Consider the following 18,902-nt stretch of genomic DNA (forward strand, 5'->3'; position numbering starts at 1 on the left):
CCTGGACCTTTTGAATATCGTATTATGAGACTTTAGAATCTGTTAAAATCTTCTGTAGAGTGTTAACTTTTTTCATTTTAACAGACAGTCAACCCAGTTAGGTTCAAATTTCAAGTCCTGAACCACCCTCTGAAGGTTGTGATTCTAATGCCAGTTTAGTTTTCAAAGCCCTTGCACTAATGTTCTGGTCTTTTCTGCATGTGTGCCACCCAAGGGGAGGTCTGGCACCTGGGTAGTGATCTACACCATAGTTCATTTCTCAAAGTCTTGGTTACATTTATCATGTGCACCTTGGACATGGGCATAAGACTCCATACACAGAATTAAAAAATCCCTTCCTTGAGTGCCCTCCTCTCTGTGATCCTCCCCATTTTTCCCATCTCCCGGGGACTCCCTTTCCTAGTACTCTGACTATAAAGCCAAGGCTTGATCCTCTTCATGTCATGATGCACTCCCTACAATTGGTCTCCCTGTGGACAAAGCAACAAAAGAAAAGAGCCTGTGGGAGCCACTGCTGACACTGCCATTGCCCCCTCTGCCACCACTACAGTTTGCAGCTTTGTTCCTGGGACTCACTTAATAGGGCAGAGGAGTCTAAAGAACTACATCCCACAGGGGGTCCTCTTCCCCGAACTCCGGCTAAGGGAGCTTTTCTTGGAGCTTTTCTATCTGTTCCGATTTACAGCTCCAGGAGATAGGGAAATCTAAGCCAGGAGATATAGGAGGCAAAAAATAAAAACAGAGAACTCAACACTGTGCAGTCATTCTTTGAGAACTGATTTTCCTCCTCCATCCACCTGCTCTGATTTAACTTTCAGAATCCTCCAATAGACACATTACATATTCTGCCCAGGGTATTCAGTTGTAATAGGAGGGAAAGATAGGGAAAGAACGTGCTTATGCCATCTTAACTAGAAGCAGAACCCTTTAATTAGATTTAGGAACTACAAATCTTGGTCTTTTGCTACACTATTCTTCCAAAGAACTCCTGAATCATGGCCCCTCTCCAAGCTTTAAAAGCATAAAAGAACTCTTTCTGAAATGGTGCCGTGTTCCCAGAATTTAAACATGCCTCTCTAGTCATGGCCCCACTGTCTCAATAGCATCATTGTTTACTTAGTCCAGAGACCTCAATATTATCCTTGACTCTTCTTTTCTTAACCTCCCTCAAGTAATCATTCTTGAAGTTCTATTGATTCTATTTCCTAAAAATCCCTCAAAACTGTCTCCTTTTCATTGTTTCCGCTTTCACTGCCTCAGTTAGGCCTTCATCATCTCTCACATGGACTGCCTCTTAACTCTCACCGGAGTTATTCTCTAGAACAGGAGTCAGCAAACTCCACCTTCAGGCTAGCTGCCAATTTTGTAAGGGAAGTTTCAGTAGAACTCAGCCACACCCACTTATTTACATATGTCTATAGGTGCCTTTGTACCACAGTGGCAGAATTGAGTAGTCAAGACAAAGCCCACAGCCCAAATTATTTACTATCTGGCCCTTTAAGAGAAAGTTGGCCAGCCCTTTCTCTAGCTCTAACTCTGTTATACGTTTATGTGTTCTACAAAATAAACCTTAAATTCTTTATTCAAGGTCTGTCATAATTGAACCAACACCTGTCTATTCAGCTTCATCTTACCACTTGTACCACATACCTTTTCATTTTTCAGGATCAACTCCTCCTTCACCTTTTCCGTGAAGTCTTCCCTCTCCTGAAGTTCTCTTTCCTTCACCAATTCCATGCCCCACCACCCTTCTCCCATAGGCTGAGTTGATTTTTTCAACTTTTTTTCACATTGCATTTTTTTCCAGACTTCCATTAAAGCACTTATCACATTGTTTTTATTAATAGTTGCATATTATATAAGATTCTATATTTTATATATATGTGCATATATGTATGTGTGTAGGTAGGCAGATTGATAGATTAATATCTTCAGTTAAAGTGTGCATTCCTTAAGGATAGGGATGATGTTTGCTTATCTTTAATCATCTCAGTTTTTAGAATAGTGCCTAGCAATGTGAGATTTAAATAAATGCATCACTAATGAATACACCCATTAGTTACATTTTAACACCTAGTGAGCAGATTTTCTCTTTCAGTACTGGTCATTCTTGAATCACTAAGAAAACAACCTAGTAGACTTTTTTTTTAGTTTTAAAGTCCATAAAAAAGGAAACAGGAGAGGGAACTGTGGACAAGCTATTCCAAATATGGTTCTCTGAAACAAAGTTCAGATGTCTCTGATTATGTTTCAGAAATGGGTAAAACTCTTTCCTTTACTTTGTTTACTCAACTTGCAGTTTTTGTATTCCCCAAAGTCATAAGAAGTAAGTTCTTTTCTCATGTAACATTTTATTCTTCTCTCTTATGTCCTCATTTTTGTGTGTCCTTGGAGAAGGTGAAAATGATGGAAAAAACTTTTCTATCTTTATAGGATTCTGTTTAAATGCCTTACCCTTTTCCAGCCTTTTGTGAGTGTCCTCCGTTCCTAATTCTTCTCCACTCTTCTCCTGTGTTACTTCTTTTCTCATATTGGTGTCCTTACTGTATACGTCTCAAAATGTTAAAAGATTGTTGGAAATTTTGGATGTGATTCATTCTTCCCTCTTCGATATATATTGTCTTCGAAAGATGCAGAATAATAAACATACAACATGTCGCACAAAAACATTTACAATTCGTGAATTTGTTCAAAATCAACTTCATTGGTGTTTTGTGTTGTTCATGCCTCAAAGGTATTTATGTTTTATTATTAGAAATTTTGTACAGCTTCCTCTGTACACACTGTCAGATATATATTGTCATTTTCCCAAATCAAATTCTGAAACAGGTGAAATTTGTCACAGGAAATGGCCTTTCCCGTGCCATCATTCAGTCATTTGTCAGCTTCATCTGATAACCTGCCAGTGCCTCCTTGTTTTCCCAGACTTTCCCGGGGCAACTCACCCACACCTGGCATTCCACCCATCCCTGGATCCTCCAGGGGCAAGCTTGATTGGGAAAGTAGTTGGGGGCTGGAAACCTTCATTGCTCTTTCTTTTCTTTTTTTTTTAATTGTAGTAAAATATGCATAACATAAAATTTCCCATCCTAATCATTTTTAAGTATACAGTTCAACGGCATTAAGTGCATTCACCTTGTTGTACAACCATCACCACCATCCATCCTCAGAACTTTTTTCATCTTTCCAAACTAAAACTGTGTCCCATTAAGCACTAACTCCCCGTCCCCACTGCCCCTGGCAGCCACCAGTCTACTTTCTGTCTCTGTGACTTTGCCCTTCATTGCCCTTTAAGTCACTCCCTGAGGGCAGCTGTGGGAAGGGCATCCCTCAGTCCTCCTACTCCTGCAAGTGGTTGTTAGTCTCCAGGGTATTCTCTGAGTTCTCATGTGCTAGGGGAGACTCAAAAGAAATTTGAGAGATAAAGAAGATAAGTCCTGAGCCAGGTCATTAAGAGAAAGTAGGGGTCACTTGGCAGCTAAGGGGGAGAGGCTTGAAGGAACTGGCTGAGATGACAGGAGCGGAGTGTGGCTGAAAGAACAAAGATACACATGGGGTGTTCTTAATGCCTAGCATTTTTTATAAAGATATGTGGGGAATCAAACATAAGGAAATCATCTCAGGGGATTTCAGAGGAAATTAGATGGCTATTCGAAATGCAACACAGATCTGCGGATCTCGTTATTACAATTATTGTATAGTCAGAGCAGTCGTCCATGGCTGCCTGTGTCACAGTGACTCAGCTCTGTTTCTGCATCCACCAGTTAATTGACAGCCTTTGGTGCGGGTTTCCAGCTCATAATCAATCCCCACGAGAAAGAGTCAGCAAGTGCTGGTGCAGCAGAGGGCGTTCCTCTGCCTGTTGGGCAGCTTTCTTTTGCCCAGCTGCCTCTGGGCCAGGATGCATCTTGCTCATTCCTCAAAGGTAGCTGATGGAGTCCAGGGGCTCCAACTGCGGGGGCTGGAGGCTCAGCAGCTACTGAGGCTTCTTAAAAGAGACAGGGGTGGGCTCCTTCTTACCTGTACTATGTGGAGGGACAATGGGAAAATGTGGGCAGAGAGGTTGGTAGGGACCAGATCGTGACCAGCCTTCTCTGTCACTCTAGGAGGCCTAAATTTATTGGTTTGGCTACTGAGAGTTATTGACTGGTTTTAATCAGGGGAGCAACATGGTCATTGGCATTGAAGGAAGATCACATTGGTAACACTGTGCAAAGTGAATGGGGGCAGATAACAGACCGCTGGTGGGTTAAGGAAGCTTTTGCAACAATAATTGAACCAGGAGATTGGATGAGCTCACCTAAGGTATTTGAAGAGAAGAGGGGCCAGAGCCCACGCCTCATGGGACTTCTGCACTGAAAAGGCAAGAGAAAGTGACAGGGACCCTGGCCTTTCTTATGACAACTGTCTTTTATACATGGGGATGGCCAAATCATAGAGTTAGAACTTAACACGTTACTTTAGGGCTTATATGTAATTACCCTTAAGGCAAATGAATGAAGAAAAAGAATTACCATTTATTAATACCATCTTAAAAGCTACTATTATGTCTTGGGAGAGATATGTGGGGTGGTGGTTAAATGGGATTAATAACGTAAGTGTCCATTTTATTCAATTTAGTAAATGAGTTGACTATTATAATGTTGGGAGGAAAAAGTTATAATCCTTTATCCATGACAATGAATTCTGGTTTCTATTCTTGATCTATTTGGCCATATTTATGGTTCAGGAAAAGAAGAGACCTATAGACTGGCAAGTATTCTGTTTTTTGGTTTTTTTTTTGAGACAGAGTTGCTTTGTTGCCCAGGCTAGAGTGAGTGCTGTGGTGTCAGCCTAGCTCACAGCAACCTCAAACCCCTGGGCTTAACCGATCCTCCTGCCTCAGCCTCCTGAGTAGCTGGGACTACAGGCATGTGCCACCATGCCCAGATAATTTTTTCTATATATATTTTAGTTGGCCAGATAATTTCTTTCTATTTTTAGTAGAGACAGGGTCTCACTCTTGCTCAGGCTGGTCTCGAACTCCTGACCTCGAACGACCCACCCGCCTCGGCCTCCCAGAGTGCTAGGATTACAGGCGTGAGCCACCGCGCCCGGCCTTATTCTGTTAAATACACCACCTATCTGTCAGCTATGCTTAAAAAGACAGGTCACCTTTCCCACTTGTCTGTATATGGAAAATCACCCCTTGTTTCTATAGGAAATCCAACCATACCAAGCACGTAATGATTTCAGTCATCTTTGCTGAAGGTTCACACAGCCCACAGCAATTCTTCCTCTCTCACGCTGACACACACAGCACACATGCACATTCCTCATCCAACACGGCTACCCTCTCCAATTCCTACTTCTGTCACTAGATTTTTTTTCTTTTTTATTGTCTTCACTCAGCTCCTCCCTGGCTTCTTTACCCCTTTTAAAGTCTACCTATCCTTTGACCCCTCTTCCTCTAATACCAGTTTCCATTTTTCAGTCCTTTAGTATCCAGAAGAATTTATTTGCCATTTCTTGTTTCCTAAGTACACCCTTTGTGAAGGCATTCAGAGTCCCCAGGGGCTTACTAGTGAACTTCCCTGGCACACAAAGGCATGTCTCCCCTACATCTATGAACCAGCCAAAACAAGATATCCTTGAATATTTTTTATCATGCCATAACATGCAGACGTCATAGGGAAAACTAAAACAAAAAGCAAAAAAAGAGAGAAAATACAGGAAACCCAAAGATTAAATACAGATCTCTGATAATGTCATCATCCAGGGGAAGTCACCATTCATTAACCTGCTGCTGCATATATGGTGGACATTTTTCTACTATACCATAAAATTCAGAAAATAGTATTTTCTCCAGTTTGTCCCAAACTGGCCCCGTTTGAAGGTATCGGCCTGTCTCAATCACGGCCTTCCCACTTGACTCGCAGAGGCTGCGTACACCCTGCTCCTGTATGACGAGCTGCTGGAATGGTCTGACCGGCCCCTCCGGGAGTTCCTGACCTACCCCATGCAAACGGAATGGCAGCGCAAGGAGCACCTGCACCTCACCATCATCCAGAACTTTGACAGAGGCAAAGTAAGTCGGGCCCTACCCTCCCAAGGGGGCTTGTTGGTGTCCCTTTCCCTTTTATTTCTAGTGTATTGATGTTCACCTCCTCAAGCAGGGATTCTCACATTTTAATGTGCATTAGAAACACCCAAAGTCTTGTTGAAGTGCAGATTCCCTGGCCCTGGCCCTAGACATTGTGATTCAGACATTCTGGGGAACCTGTGATTTTATAACAAGAACTCCAGGAGATTCCAATGTGCATGAGCTTTGCATTACACTTTGATAAACACTGTTCTAGAGGTTTTGACACCCAGTGACTTAGTCTGTGTGGGCTGCTGTAACAAAATACCATAGACTGGGTGGCTTATGAACAACAAAAATGTATTTCTCAGAGTTCTGGAGGCTGAGAAGTCCAAGATTAAGGCCCCAGCAGATTTGTTGTCTGGTCGGGGCACGTCTCCTCATGGATGGTGCCGTCGTGCTGTGTGGAAGGGGCTAGCTCGCTCTCTGGGGCCTTTTTATAAGGGCACTAAGGCCAATCATGAGGGCTCTGCCTTTAAGATCTATTCACCTTCAAAGACCCCACCTCCTAATACCATCACCTTGGGGGTTATGATTTCAACATATGAATTTGGAAGAGACACAAACATTCAGACTAGAGCACCCAGGTGTTTTATTCTCTGAAAAACCCTTATCGCCTCCCCAAATTGTCATGCATTCTGCTCCATCCCAATTTTTTCAAGGTAAGATAAATGATACTGAAATCATTTAAGGAATTATATGGCATCCCATCATATACTTGGAGTGTTGAAAAATATACTGGCCTGATAATGCAATTCAGTACATTGCCTGACTCTTTCTTTTCCCTCTTCAATGGCTTGCATTTCTCATTTTAAAAATTTGTGAATCTGACAACCATTGTTTATCTGATTTGAACACTTGGATGCTTTGGTGAATACGTGGCTTAGATTTAAATATGTCCTACAAATTGCGAAGGTTAAACAGAAAATGAATATACAACCAGTGGCTGTCATTCTCTTACAAAATGTAATTGGGTATACCTAAAAATTTGATGCAAGGAAATTGCTTCTTTCATATCCTCCTTTATTATTTATTTAACTACACTGACATATCATTACCCTAATAGCACAAGAAATGTCTTTGTGCCCTCCTGCTCTAAAGCTTCCACCTGTAGGATAGGCTGTTATAAAATCTCCGCTTCGTGTATTAGCCCATTCCCGGGAGTTTGTGCTAGATCAGGAGTTGCGAACTACGATCCAGGGGTCAAATGTCTCACCACCTGTTTCTGTACAGCCCACAAGCTACAGATCTCTCTTACATTTTTAAATGGTTGAAAGAAATCAAAAGAATAATATTTTTGTGACATGGGAAAATTACATAAAACTCACATTTCAGTGTCCCTAGATAAATTCTTATTGGAGCAAAGCCATGTTCATTTGTGTCTATGGCTGCTTTGGTGCTATAGCAGTAGAATTGAGTACTTGTGACAAAGACTATATGGCCCTCAAAGCCTAAAATAATAACTGTCTGCCAGTTTATTAAAAGGATCTATTCTATAAAATTTGGATTCAGTCAAAAGGCCACACTCAAGGATCCAGAAGGCCACATGTGGCCCCAACGCTGCAGGTCCCCCTGGTCCCCCTGCTGGCCCTTTGCAGGAAAAGTTTGCTGACACCTATGCTAGATAAAGAATTTTTGCGTTTCTTCGGAGAGTAACCAGCTGGGTTAGACCACGCACAGTTTGCAAGTGCAACTTAGCCAAGCAAGGAATCCAGGGTACCAGTCATGGATAATTGGGCCTTAGGGGTCAGCGGTAATTCCCTCCTCAGCACTGAGGGCCTGTTTGTATCCATCTACTTGACCATTGTGGAACTGTACTAATTTCAGGATGTTGATTCTGGAACAACACCAGAAAATATTTTTTTGTACTACATATTAATGATAGTTGTGGTGAGCTATCATTTCTAACTTTCTAAAGATTTTTAATAATTTACCTTTTAGTTACATGGTGTTTCCAAACTTAAAATTGCAGTGATATGATTAAAGGTATGTTATAAAGACGAAGGAGTAAGACTTGATAATCTGAAAGCACTCCCGTCCTACTTGGGTAGAAGTAAAGAAATGTTGTGGGATGGTTACACTTGTATTATTCATCTGTCCGCAGTGCTGGGAAAATGGCATTATCCTGTGCCGGAAGATTGCAGAGCAGTATGAGAGCTATTATGACTACAGGAACCTGAGCAAGATGAGGGTAAGGTGTCTGGATGCATTTTAATCAGGTGATGGCCTCCCTTTTTGATTAGCTTTCCAGTCTGGTTCTATGAAATTAACTTTGTGATCGTCCTGATGTGTCTTGCAGAAACCTTTTTTAAGATAAGTGTTTCCTCTGAGCATACTCAGCTATTTATACAGAGAAATAGCAAATTGATTTGTCATGCTTTTGATTAATTTACAAAAAGTGAGCCTATAGTCTATTCTAAAAGATCACATATGAAATACACAAACCAATCCACAGTTAATACTTTTAGTTTAAGACCAGGCATGGTGGCTCATGCCTGTAATCCTAGCACTTTGAGTGGCCAAGGCAGGATGATTGTTTGAACTCAGAAGTTCAGACCAGCCTGAATAGTGAGACCCCGTCTCTAAAAAAAATTTTTTTAATAAATTACCCAGGCATGGCAATGCACACTTGTAGTCCCAGCTACCTGGGAGGCTCAGGCTGGAGGATCACCTGAGCCCAGGAGTTTGAAGTTGTGGTGAGTTACGATGATGCCACTGCTAATTCTAGTTAGGGGCAACAGAGCAAGATCCTGTCTCAAAAATACACACACACACACACACACACACACACACACACACACAGAAGCAAAAAGGCTTTTAGTTTATCATGGAAAATCTCTACACCATTTGAAGAGTTCCCACTTACACGCAAATCTCTGTAACCACATACCATTCTTAGTCCCATAATCTGCAAATCTGTAGAAATGGCTAGCTGACCCATCTTTAAATAATTTAGGGCCAAAGTCTGTTGCTGTTGACTCTCTTTAGCTTCAGAAATATGTTTTATTTGCTAGACCTAAACCCAGGTTTTAGTACCTAAAAGCTCAAAGAGTTTAATATTCTATGTCCCTGAACCAAATGTTTTGTACCTTCTTTGCTTTTACATTCCAACAAGTCCTCCTTGCCCCCCACGTCCTTATTCTTTAGCATCATGAACATTTTGTGTCATCTTGTAACACACAAGATCCTGCTGAGTCCTTAGGCTCTTCAGGGTTTCTAAAATAGGATCATCAGATTTTATATATTAAAAATAAAAGATTATATTGTCGCCTTTTAATTTTGAGGTAGCCATTTAAGAGATGATACCATAAACCTTTAACAACTCATAAAAATCCCTTATACCCCAACAAGAAATGTATTCAACTGGCAGGTACTGGCTCTATAATTCTGGCATAGTATGTCATGTCAGCAGTTCATCGACATTTCTCCTAAGTTGAAAACCAAAGAGATAAACCTTGTTTTAACTTTCGTCCATCAAGCTGACTCTGGCGGATGCTGCAGTTTTATATAAAAACGTTTCCGTTCATCTCTTGGCATCCTGTCCATGTAACAGAAGCGAGGTGACAATATGTACCCATGAGAGCCCTTAGGTGCCATAGTCACTAAGATTTTTATAAACCCAAAGCATTACATTTCATGCCAACTGCTCTTTGGGGTGCTGTTACTGGGGGTGGGAGGGTAGGGGGGAGTCTTCAAGTACAATATTAGTCTTTCTCTGGAAACCCTAGGGATTATAATACCACAAATGGGAAGCTATAAGCTTTATTTGCTTCATAGTTTCAGCATCGTCAGACACGCTTAAGAGCTTGCAGCCCAGACAGCACTTTGCACTATGGGTCTCCTTTGGTTTGGTTTGTTGGTTTATCCCTGCCCAACCTCCACAAGGTTGTACCTTACAAATGTCCTGAATTACCAGGACAGGTGAGTGCATCTGGTAGGAGGATTCTCCAGAAAAGCTTTGCTTCTAATAGTTCATGTTAATTTCTATTTAATTGTGAAGAAGATAATTTCCTTGATAGACTAAGTGCATAGAAATAATTTTTCTCTGGTGGTAACATGTCATAATACACTTGATCTCTTAAAGCAGGGGTTAGCAAACTACAGCCTGTGGGCCTAGTGGAGTTGAGTTTGTGACAGAGACTATAGGACCTGCAAAACCTAAAGTATTTACTCTCTGGACATTTATAAAGTTTGCCAATCCCTGCCCTAAAGCATCACAAAGGGAGTCAGACCTCCTTTTCAGCAGACTTGATTAAAATGACATTCTCTTTTATTTGGAAGAAAAATCCTCTTCTATGAATTGGTAGAGGAAAGACGAGATAAGATGTTTACAACTTTTCCTGTGCATTTCTAGATGATGGAAGCCTCTTTGTACGACAAAATTATGGACCAGCAGCGTCTTGAGCCAGAGTTCTTCAGAGTTGGATTTTATGGGAAAAAATTTCCATTTTTCTTAAGAGTAAGTAATATACTATTAATATTTACTTTGCTTTCATACTTCTAATACAGATATCCCAATCAAGAAAACTAAATTGTTAATGACATTTTATAACACAGGTAACAGGCACGTAATAACATGATGAGATTTTTTTTTTTTTGCCTTTGAGTTTACAAACACTATACTAATCCAGAATGCTTTATTTTCAATAATTTCTCAAGATATCAAACAACCTACTCCTTTCTAAGTTTACTAAATTTTATGAGGAATCCTTGGTACTTACAGTTTCCCTTGTGTGACATTCACTACTGCATTCAGTCTGCAGGGTCCACAGAGTCAGCATCAGAGAAAAACGGTGGGGCATTGCAGGAGCGGGGAGTTGCAGACTATACAAAACAACACAGTTTCACATCATGTGGACAGCCTACCTCCAGAATCATACAAAGAGGGTTGTTTAGCCTTTTTGATAACTTTGTGAAAATGTAAATGTCACTCACCAAAGAGATCCAATTTATTGCTAGTATAAACTCTATTTCTATAAGGGGAAATTTATAGACATGCTAATACTCAACTCCATTCTTTCCATTTTTCACATTCTGCCAAGTAGAATCTTACATGCTTGAGTATTTATTGAACACTTCAGTGTATAATGTCTTCCTTATATAAAAACATAGATGGAAAAAGGAAATGTACTTTCCCAAGCAACTAAGGAAAAAGTGTCTGGGATTATTTATAAAATTGAGTCAATTAATTATGACTTTAAATCTCAATATACAGATATTTTAATATTTGTGTTTACCTAAAACTTGCTTTAACTCTGAACGCATATGAATAAATATAAGATGGGAGTACTTGGAGAGAAAGGGAGAGGAGAAAAATTTTACATTATTCTTTGTTTCCTAATCATTAACTTGTCTGTTTTCCAGAATCAAAAACAAAGAAAGATAGGTAGATTGATTGATTGACTGATAGATCCCAAAGTATCCAAGCACCATAGGTAAAGATTCATTTTAGTATCAAATGGAACAAATGCTCAAATCATAGGTTGATTTTTTAAAATTCATTGAAATTGCCGTGTATTTGGGTACTACACTCACATAATATGAAATCTCCCTGTTGCATTACAAGAGGACCCACATGGTATTGTGCATGATCACAAAGCTGGCTCTGCAGATGGACCTGCATAAAGACGGATGAAATCTTGATTACAGATCAAAAACAATGGCCAATTCAGAACACTTGCTGACTTTTGCTAGTTGTCATCAGCAACCCCCCTGAGGAGTTGCATGTGGCCAGATCCAAAGTTCCAAGTGGAGTGACAGGAATTCTAGAGCTCTGGGAGCCACAGAGGTCTGAAGACCCCAGAGTGAGGTCTAGATGTGACTCTGACACAGTAGGTCCCCTTCCTCTGTTGGCACTAAATTTTGCAAAGTGAAAGATTATGTTTTCTTTCATACCCAAAGTTAGCTAATCCATCATGCATAGTAGGTACAGTGTTTAGGGACCATAATATTTTTAGGGCCCCATAAAACTTTTAGTTCCTTTTAAAAATCAGACGGAAAAAAAGAACTTTTAGGTGAAAAAAAATGTTATACTATTATTATATGTTATACATTAGGTAATATTAATATTGATATATTGATCTATGTACCAAACCAAATTTTTAATGTTTTCTTTATGGAGGAAGAGGCTCATGAAAGCAAAAGTTCCTAGGGCCCACAAAAGTCATGATGCAGCTCTGATAAAATTCTGAGTTTAGCCAGCAAGTGTACAGTGAGACGCACCCTAGACATCTGTTATGTGCAATTACTGTTAATTAGAAGTGTAAAGTTATAAGAAAATTAGAAGTAGTTTAAAAGTCACAATTTTAAAGAGTTTAGCAAATTAGAAAACTGCATTAGCTAATAGAATAAATTTTGTTAAAAAGCCGATTAGTATTAATCACTTGTGTATCACCCTTCTTTTAAAAACAGCTTTTCTGTATATAAATGGTATTTCCTTCAAAATGAAAGAGAAGGGTCACCCTCTATTGGTTTCTAAGGGGCACTGCACTCTTTAGAATCTTGGGGCCTGACCTTTTTTTAGGAAATCACATTCTAGTCTGTTCTTCAATTTAAAAATAAACAAAAACCAGCATTAAACACTTTCTTTCATTGTTTGATCAATTTCCGGATTATTTTTAAAGCTCAAATAAAATAATATATCTATACAATTGTCTAATGTAAGTGGTTTCTTTCTCCTCATAGAAAATTGGTTCTTTTAAGAGTATTAATGAATATGACCCAGCAAGTCCACTTCTAGGTATATACTAAAGAAAATTGAAAACGTACGTTCACGCCAAAACGTATACCTGAGTGTTCATAACAGCATTATTCATAATAGCCAAAAAGCAGAAATAGCTCAAATGTCTATTAACTGATGAATGGATAAACAAAATGTAGTATAGCCATACAATGGAATATTATTTAGCAATAAAAAGTAATGAAATACTGATATATGGTACAAAATGGATGAACTTTCAAAATTTGATGTTAAGTGAAAGAAGCCAGTCACAAAAGACCAATTGTATAGTTCCCTAATAGGCAAATTCATAGAAACAGAAAATAATTTTGTGCCAGTTTTGTGGTTGCCAGAAGGGGGAAATAGGAAGTGATTGCTAATGGATACAGGGTTTCTTTCCGAGATGATGAAAATGTTCTGAAATTAGATTGTGCTTAGGGTTGCACAACTCTGTGAATATATTAAAAACCACTGAATTGCACATTTTAAAAGGGTGAATTTATAATATGTGAATTATATCTCATGAATTATAAATCTATGATTTTTAAAAGGGTACTGATGGGGGAAAATACTTAATTCCTTTTTATTTCTTGGAAACCCAAATATCAGACCCAAAACTTCATTTTATCCCAAAATGACTTCTTAATACCACTGAATGCCTATGTGCTTAGAGTAACTTTCCTGATTTTTACAAGCTGTTGTTATGTATAAGCATTGTCTTTAAAAATAGTTGTGCTATTAGGATATGTGGATATCCCTGTAATGTGCAGGGAAAGATGTATTGTCTTTTATCGAGCAAATTTATTACCTTTTGAGTAGAATTTTAAAAATACAGCATCAGAAGGTATAACTTTTATCTAGAAAGTTTTAAACATATGATTGTTTGGTGTCCTGATTTCTTGGTAAAGTCTGCCTTCCCTTGTGTTTTTCAAAGGACCATGATTTATTTAGGGGTTTGTGGGGAATCGAGGTGGGTTCTCAGAGCCCAGTCCCTACTGCATTTCTTCTGCATACCTGCAGCTGCTCTTTCCCCATGGCAAACCTGAGCCCCCCGTCCACGGGTTGTTTCTAACTCCCTCACTATGCCCTGGAGTTCTTCTTTAAAGAATTTTACATAACAGGAACGTCATAGAGCTGAAAAACACCAAAAACTTTGGGTCTTATCTCCCCCAGACCACAAACTGCCCTCTCCTTTTCTTGAAGATCTCCAGGCTTTGAGATCCCATAACTTTTCTTGGTCTTGGTAGCTCCCAGAGTTTTTTTCTGGACATACCAGGCCACGCTCAGAGTAGACAGACCTCAGGTCTTGGACCCAGACCTGAGTTTGAAACTAGTGCACATGGACAAAGTACTTAAAGACTTTGAGCCTTGGTTCCCCAATTATAAAATGGGGTGGAAGTTGGGGCTGACAGCCTCTCAAGCTTGTATGGGTTGACTAAGATGTGTGCAGAGTGCTTCATCAATGACTGTGCTCAACAATTATAGTTTCAGTATCATCAAACTGTCAGAGTTTCCTCGTATCTGACTGGATCAGGAAGGTACTTTTTGGAAACCTGCCCATCTTTCCAGCTCTCTTTGCCTACCTCAAGAATAACCTCCACCATTCTTACGTGAATGAGAGAGTCCTGACCCACAGAATATTTATATATATTATACTTTGGTGCTCTGGGAATGTGACACCTCTTTGCATCTTATGCCAATGAATTGGGAAGAATGCTTTATTGGGTCTTATCTTATTGAGTGGAGTTATGCTCATGACCTGTGCCCTGCATTTTCAATATTTGGGCAAAATTTTCAGATTGTTCCAGTGTGGTTTTTTTTTTGTTGTTGTTACAGTGTATTGATGTGTGGCATGTGGTCATTTAATGCCAGTGTCATATTTTGGGGCTGCTCTCTGTAATTAATGCACTCGATTATATAGTCCTAATTTCTTTTTTATTTTCACCTCCAGAATAAGGAGTTTGTGTGCCGAGGGCATGACTATGAGCGGCTGGAAGCCTTCCAACAGAGGATGCTGAACGAGTTCCCCCACGCCATCGCCATGCAGCACGCCAACCAGCCCGACGAGACCATCTTCCAGGCAGAAGCACAGTGTATCCACACCTACAAGGGCTGATCCCAGTGAGATGGCACTGGCTGTCAGCCGCAGAGCATTTTCCTGCAAGGTTGTTCAGCCACTGGTCCCTTTTCAACAGCCAGGCTCTTACTCTTCCTCTTCTCGTTATCGTAATGTTAGCTTAGCTCCTTCTGAACAGAACTTAATTGTTCTATTTATTATGATGATGTCAGGTGAAAAGAAGTCCCTTAAAAATTCTGCTAAAGAACTTTTTTCCTTTGAATTAAAATTTCCTGTATGTCAACCCTGCTTTTAAAGCTCTTTTTTTAGTGATTTCCTTTAGAATAATTTTCCTCTGATATATCCCATGGAAACCACTTCAGTTCAAGAACATGATAGCATTCTGTTTACTGGCATACATTTATTTACCCCTTCCCTGATCCTGCCTCCAATATTTTTATTCTGGAGTAGCGAATAGAAGAGATAGAGGTACTCCAGTATCTTTCGGGGGCTCTTAGCTATGATATGCTGGACAGCCTTTAGTAATTGCTGTATAAGTCACACTCTCCCATTATCTAAACACAAGCAACTCACCTGAAATTTCATAGGCATTAGAGACAAAGGCAATTCACCCTAGCATTCCATTCTGAATCCCCTACTTCTTCTTGAAACTGACAGTCTTAAAGAACACCTGAAAGTTCCACTGACAGTTATGAATGCCATTTCAAAGCAGAAACCAAAGTGCAAGAGAAGCAAGAAATTACATAAGGAAAAATATTTTTCCTTCTTTCTTTGAATGAGAAGAGAAGTAGGTAGATATGCAAGTAACTGTTATACCCGTCTAATGTAATTTTTTAAAATATCAACTATTGCTAAACACTCTGCTTATTGGTATAAGATTTGGGAGAACAGGTCCTACAAACGTGGGAAGGCTGGGGACACAGAATCACACAGATAACATAAGTCATTGTCAGTGGTCTGGTTTCTGTCTTTGGTCATGGTTGCATTAGTATTTACACATTATTGTAAGCAATCAATACATTTAAAAGGGTCATGCACAGACTCGAGAGTATCTCATGAAGAAGGGTTAGGATTATCCTAATTCTCACTCAAACGCTTCCCACCCACCCCCACCAAAAAAAAGCCATAAGAGGTATATAAATTCACAGGTTATGGAAGTTTTAAACTGATAGTTTGTCAGAATCACCTACCTAGAACTAGTTCAAGGCCTGTGGTTTGACACATGATTTGCTATAAACTGAGTTCTTGGCATCATCTAGGCAATTTTTTAAGTGACTTCAACTGAAATGGAAACACCAGATTGTTACCCATCCTCTTCTCTCTGCCACAGCTGAGATCGTGCCAGATATCCATGGAGTTTGCCAAGTCGAGTTCTCTCCTTGACTCTTTAATCCTAGATTTGCAGATATATGCTGTGACTCCCATTCCAGAGAGCCAGGAGGTCCTACAGAGAGAGGGTGTTCCAGACAACATCAAAAGTTTCTATAAAGTGAATCATATCTGGAAATTCCGCTACGACAGACCATTTCACAAAGGCACTAAAGATAAAGAGAATGAATTCAAGGTACCGTGCCATTTTTATTACATGCTACCCCCTCAGATAGACTGTGAGCTCTTTGGGGCATGACCCTTGCCAAATATTTACTCAGAGCAGTGTCAAAGGGTAGAACCAGAAGGGACTATAGAATTCAGTCTAGTGGTTCTGCAACCCTGCTATATATCAGAGAGACAAGAGATGCTTTGTAACCAAGCAAATTTCTGGTCCCCAGCCCAGGAATTCTGATTCAGAGGGCCTGGGAGGAGTTCCTGAAATCAGCTTTGTGTGGAAGTTCTAATGCCGGCAGTCCTGAGACCCGTCTTTGAGAACTCATGGTTGAGCTCAGCTCAGGCCTCTTATTCACTCATGTTGAACCAATTGTGAGAACCTGAGGATATTTATTCTCAGATATAGTAGAGCATAGTGAGTAAAGAATATTCAGTGAACAGGGAGAAGGAGGCTCCTGAGACAGAGAATAGTTGGGTAGACTGCAGTTACGGTACATAAGTTCTATGCCATGTTTTGCTGCTTTTTCTTGTTAGAACATACAGTATGCGATTAGGACTTCTAAAAGGACTCAGAATAAAAGCAAATCTTGGACTTTTTGCACGTGTTGAGTCCTCTGCTCTCAGTAGTTCCAACATGCCTTGCTCGTTCAGCGCTCTCTCAGCCAGAAAGGGGTAAGATTGCTCACAGTCCCACTGTGGGAAAAGAACAAGCCTGTTCAGCAGATAAATTATAATCTGCCCTTTTCTTTGCCAACAGTGACACAGTGAGACCAGATAGACCCCCCAGTTAGTCAGTATTTCATGCCTAAACAAAGAGTGCAAAATGAACTCATCACTGTGGGGTAACTGGCTTAGCATATTTCATCACAGATATTCTCTACGTAAGCTAGGAGACGTTCTCCTAACACTGTTAGTAACGACTGCTTAATGTTAACCCACGTGGTCTGCTCTGCCTAAGTGTTAGTTTCCAGTGCTCCCAGAAGTAACTCTGGGAGTTACTCACAGCCGAGAGATCCGAAAGGGAAGCTGTGATCATTTTGCAGAGTTATGATAGGGCTGAATAACAGCAATTGTTTGTGCAAGAGGATTTGAGAGCTAAATATCAAGGGAAGGAAACCATCACTGGGATATTATTGGAAAGATCCCTGATCATTTTGTCATCCTTTCAGCCTACTTATATTTTTCTTTTTGCCCTCCACAATCAGTTGAAGATATAGTTTGTTTATGATATAGTTCTAGCAATTGCTTCTAGTGAAAACACAGTCAAAGACCCACTAGAATCAGACAACTGGCTTCCTCAAAGTCACATCCTAATTACCGGTAGACCCAGTACTAAAGCCCACATTTTCTGACTCCTCCTCTGTTGCTTTTTCCACTGCACCACGTTTCCTTGTGGCCATCCCTTTAAATATTCATCAGTGATACAGAGGTCTCCCTAAAAAATAATAATAATAAATCTGGCTCCTTATTTCTGTGCTTGTAGCCCTCAGAGTCTGGCTCCAAACTGTGCGTCCAGAAGCTTCATCTCCACCACAACCCACTCACTCTCCTTCCCTCCCAGCTCCAGCAACGCTCAACTTCTCTCTTCCTCTCTCACTGTGCCCTTTCACAAGCCGCTCTGTCTCTGTGCAGGCTGCTTCCTCCTGCCCGCGCGCCACCCCCACTCTCCTCCTGGCAAACTCCCACTTACTCTTCAAAATGCAGCTCACTTGTCACCCTCTCGGAGAACTTCTGTCCTCCTCCCCAGGCCGGCGTGCACGCCTGCATCCCCCTCCGAGTCCCCTCTGCATCCCTTTCTCCTCATTCTGCCTCTTACCTGCTCACCTGCCTGTCACCCCAGGCCACCGTGACCTCATGCCATAGGGGCTCTGTGGTATTCATCTCAGTACATCTTGGCTGACCCAAAGAAACTGTTCCTTTTTATTTTTTTTTCCTGTTGTTTGAATAAATGGCACTATTTCAGAAATGTTGTAAGGAATACACATGGTTTAAATAGGAAAGATGAGACATAGCTACCAGAACCTGGTTGGCAACCGAGAAACCTGGCATCAACCGCAGCTCGGTTTCTCGTGTCCTGGCCAGAGGGAGCCCTGGCTCTAGGATACAGATCCACCTCAATTTCAGCAGTTCAGACGGGCACAAGAACATGTGGTACAGTGGATTTAGCAATGGAGAGGAGGAGTCACAGTTCCTAATAGGGGGGTTCTGGTGCTGGCCCTGCAGGTCATTAGAATGGAGCTTTTGAGCAGGTAGCATTGGCTCTTTGAGACTTAGTACCTTCATTTTAAAACAGAAAGATCAAGCTATGTGATTCCTTAAGCCCTTTCTTCCTGTAGGATTCTATTATTCTAATCATGTATTGACTGGCTGGTACTGTTACCCTTTCCAGATAAAAATGGCTTGACCTTGAGGAGTGAAGAGAATTTAAATTAGAATTTTAG

The 18,902-nt window shown here is 40.5% G+C and overlaps 1 protein-coding gene across 4 annotated transcripts in view; it reads left to right on the forward strand.

The window, feature by feature from the left end:
- Positions 1-18,902, forward strand: part of DOCK4 (dedicator of cytokinesis 4) — a 408,336-nt gene that overhangs the window by 361,990 nt on the left and 27,444 nt on the right. For all 4 annotated transcript variants that reach the window (XM_045565153.1, XM_045565154.1, XM_045565155.1 and 1 more), the window contains exons 36-40: positions 5,919-6,067; positions 8,226-8,312; positions 10,476-10,580; positions 14,791-14,932; positions 16,314-16,480. In XM_045565153.1, the coding sequence (XP_045421109.1) occupies positions 5,919-6,067; positions 8,226-8,312; positions 10,476-10,580; positions 14,791-14,932; positions 16,314-16,480 (650 nt within the window). The remainder of the gene's footprint in view (positions 1-5,918; positions 6,068-8,225; positions 8,313-10,475; positions 10,581-14,790; positions 14,933-16,313; positions 16,481-18,902) is intronic.

The sequence above is a fragment of the Lemur catta genome, chromosome 11 (assembly GCF_020740605.2).
Source record: "Lemur catta isolate mLemCat1 chromosome 11, mLemCat1.pri, whole genome shotgun sequence".
Lineage (NCBI taxonomy): Eukaryota > Metazoa > Chordata > Mammalia > Primates > Lemuridae > Lemur > Lemur catta.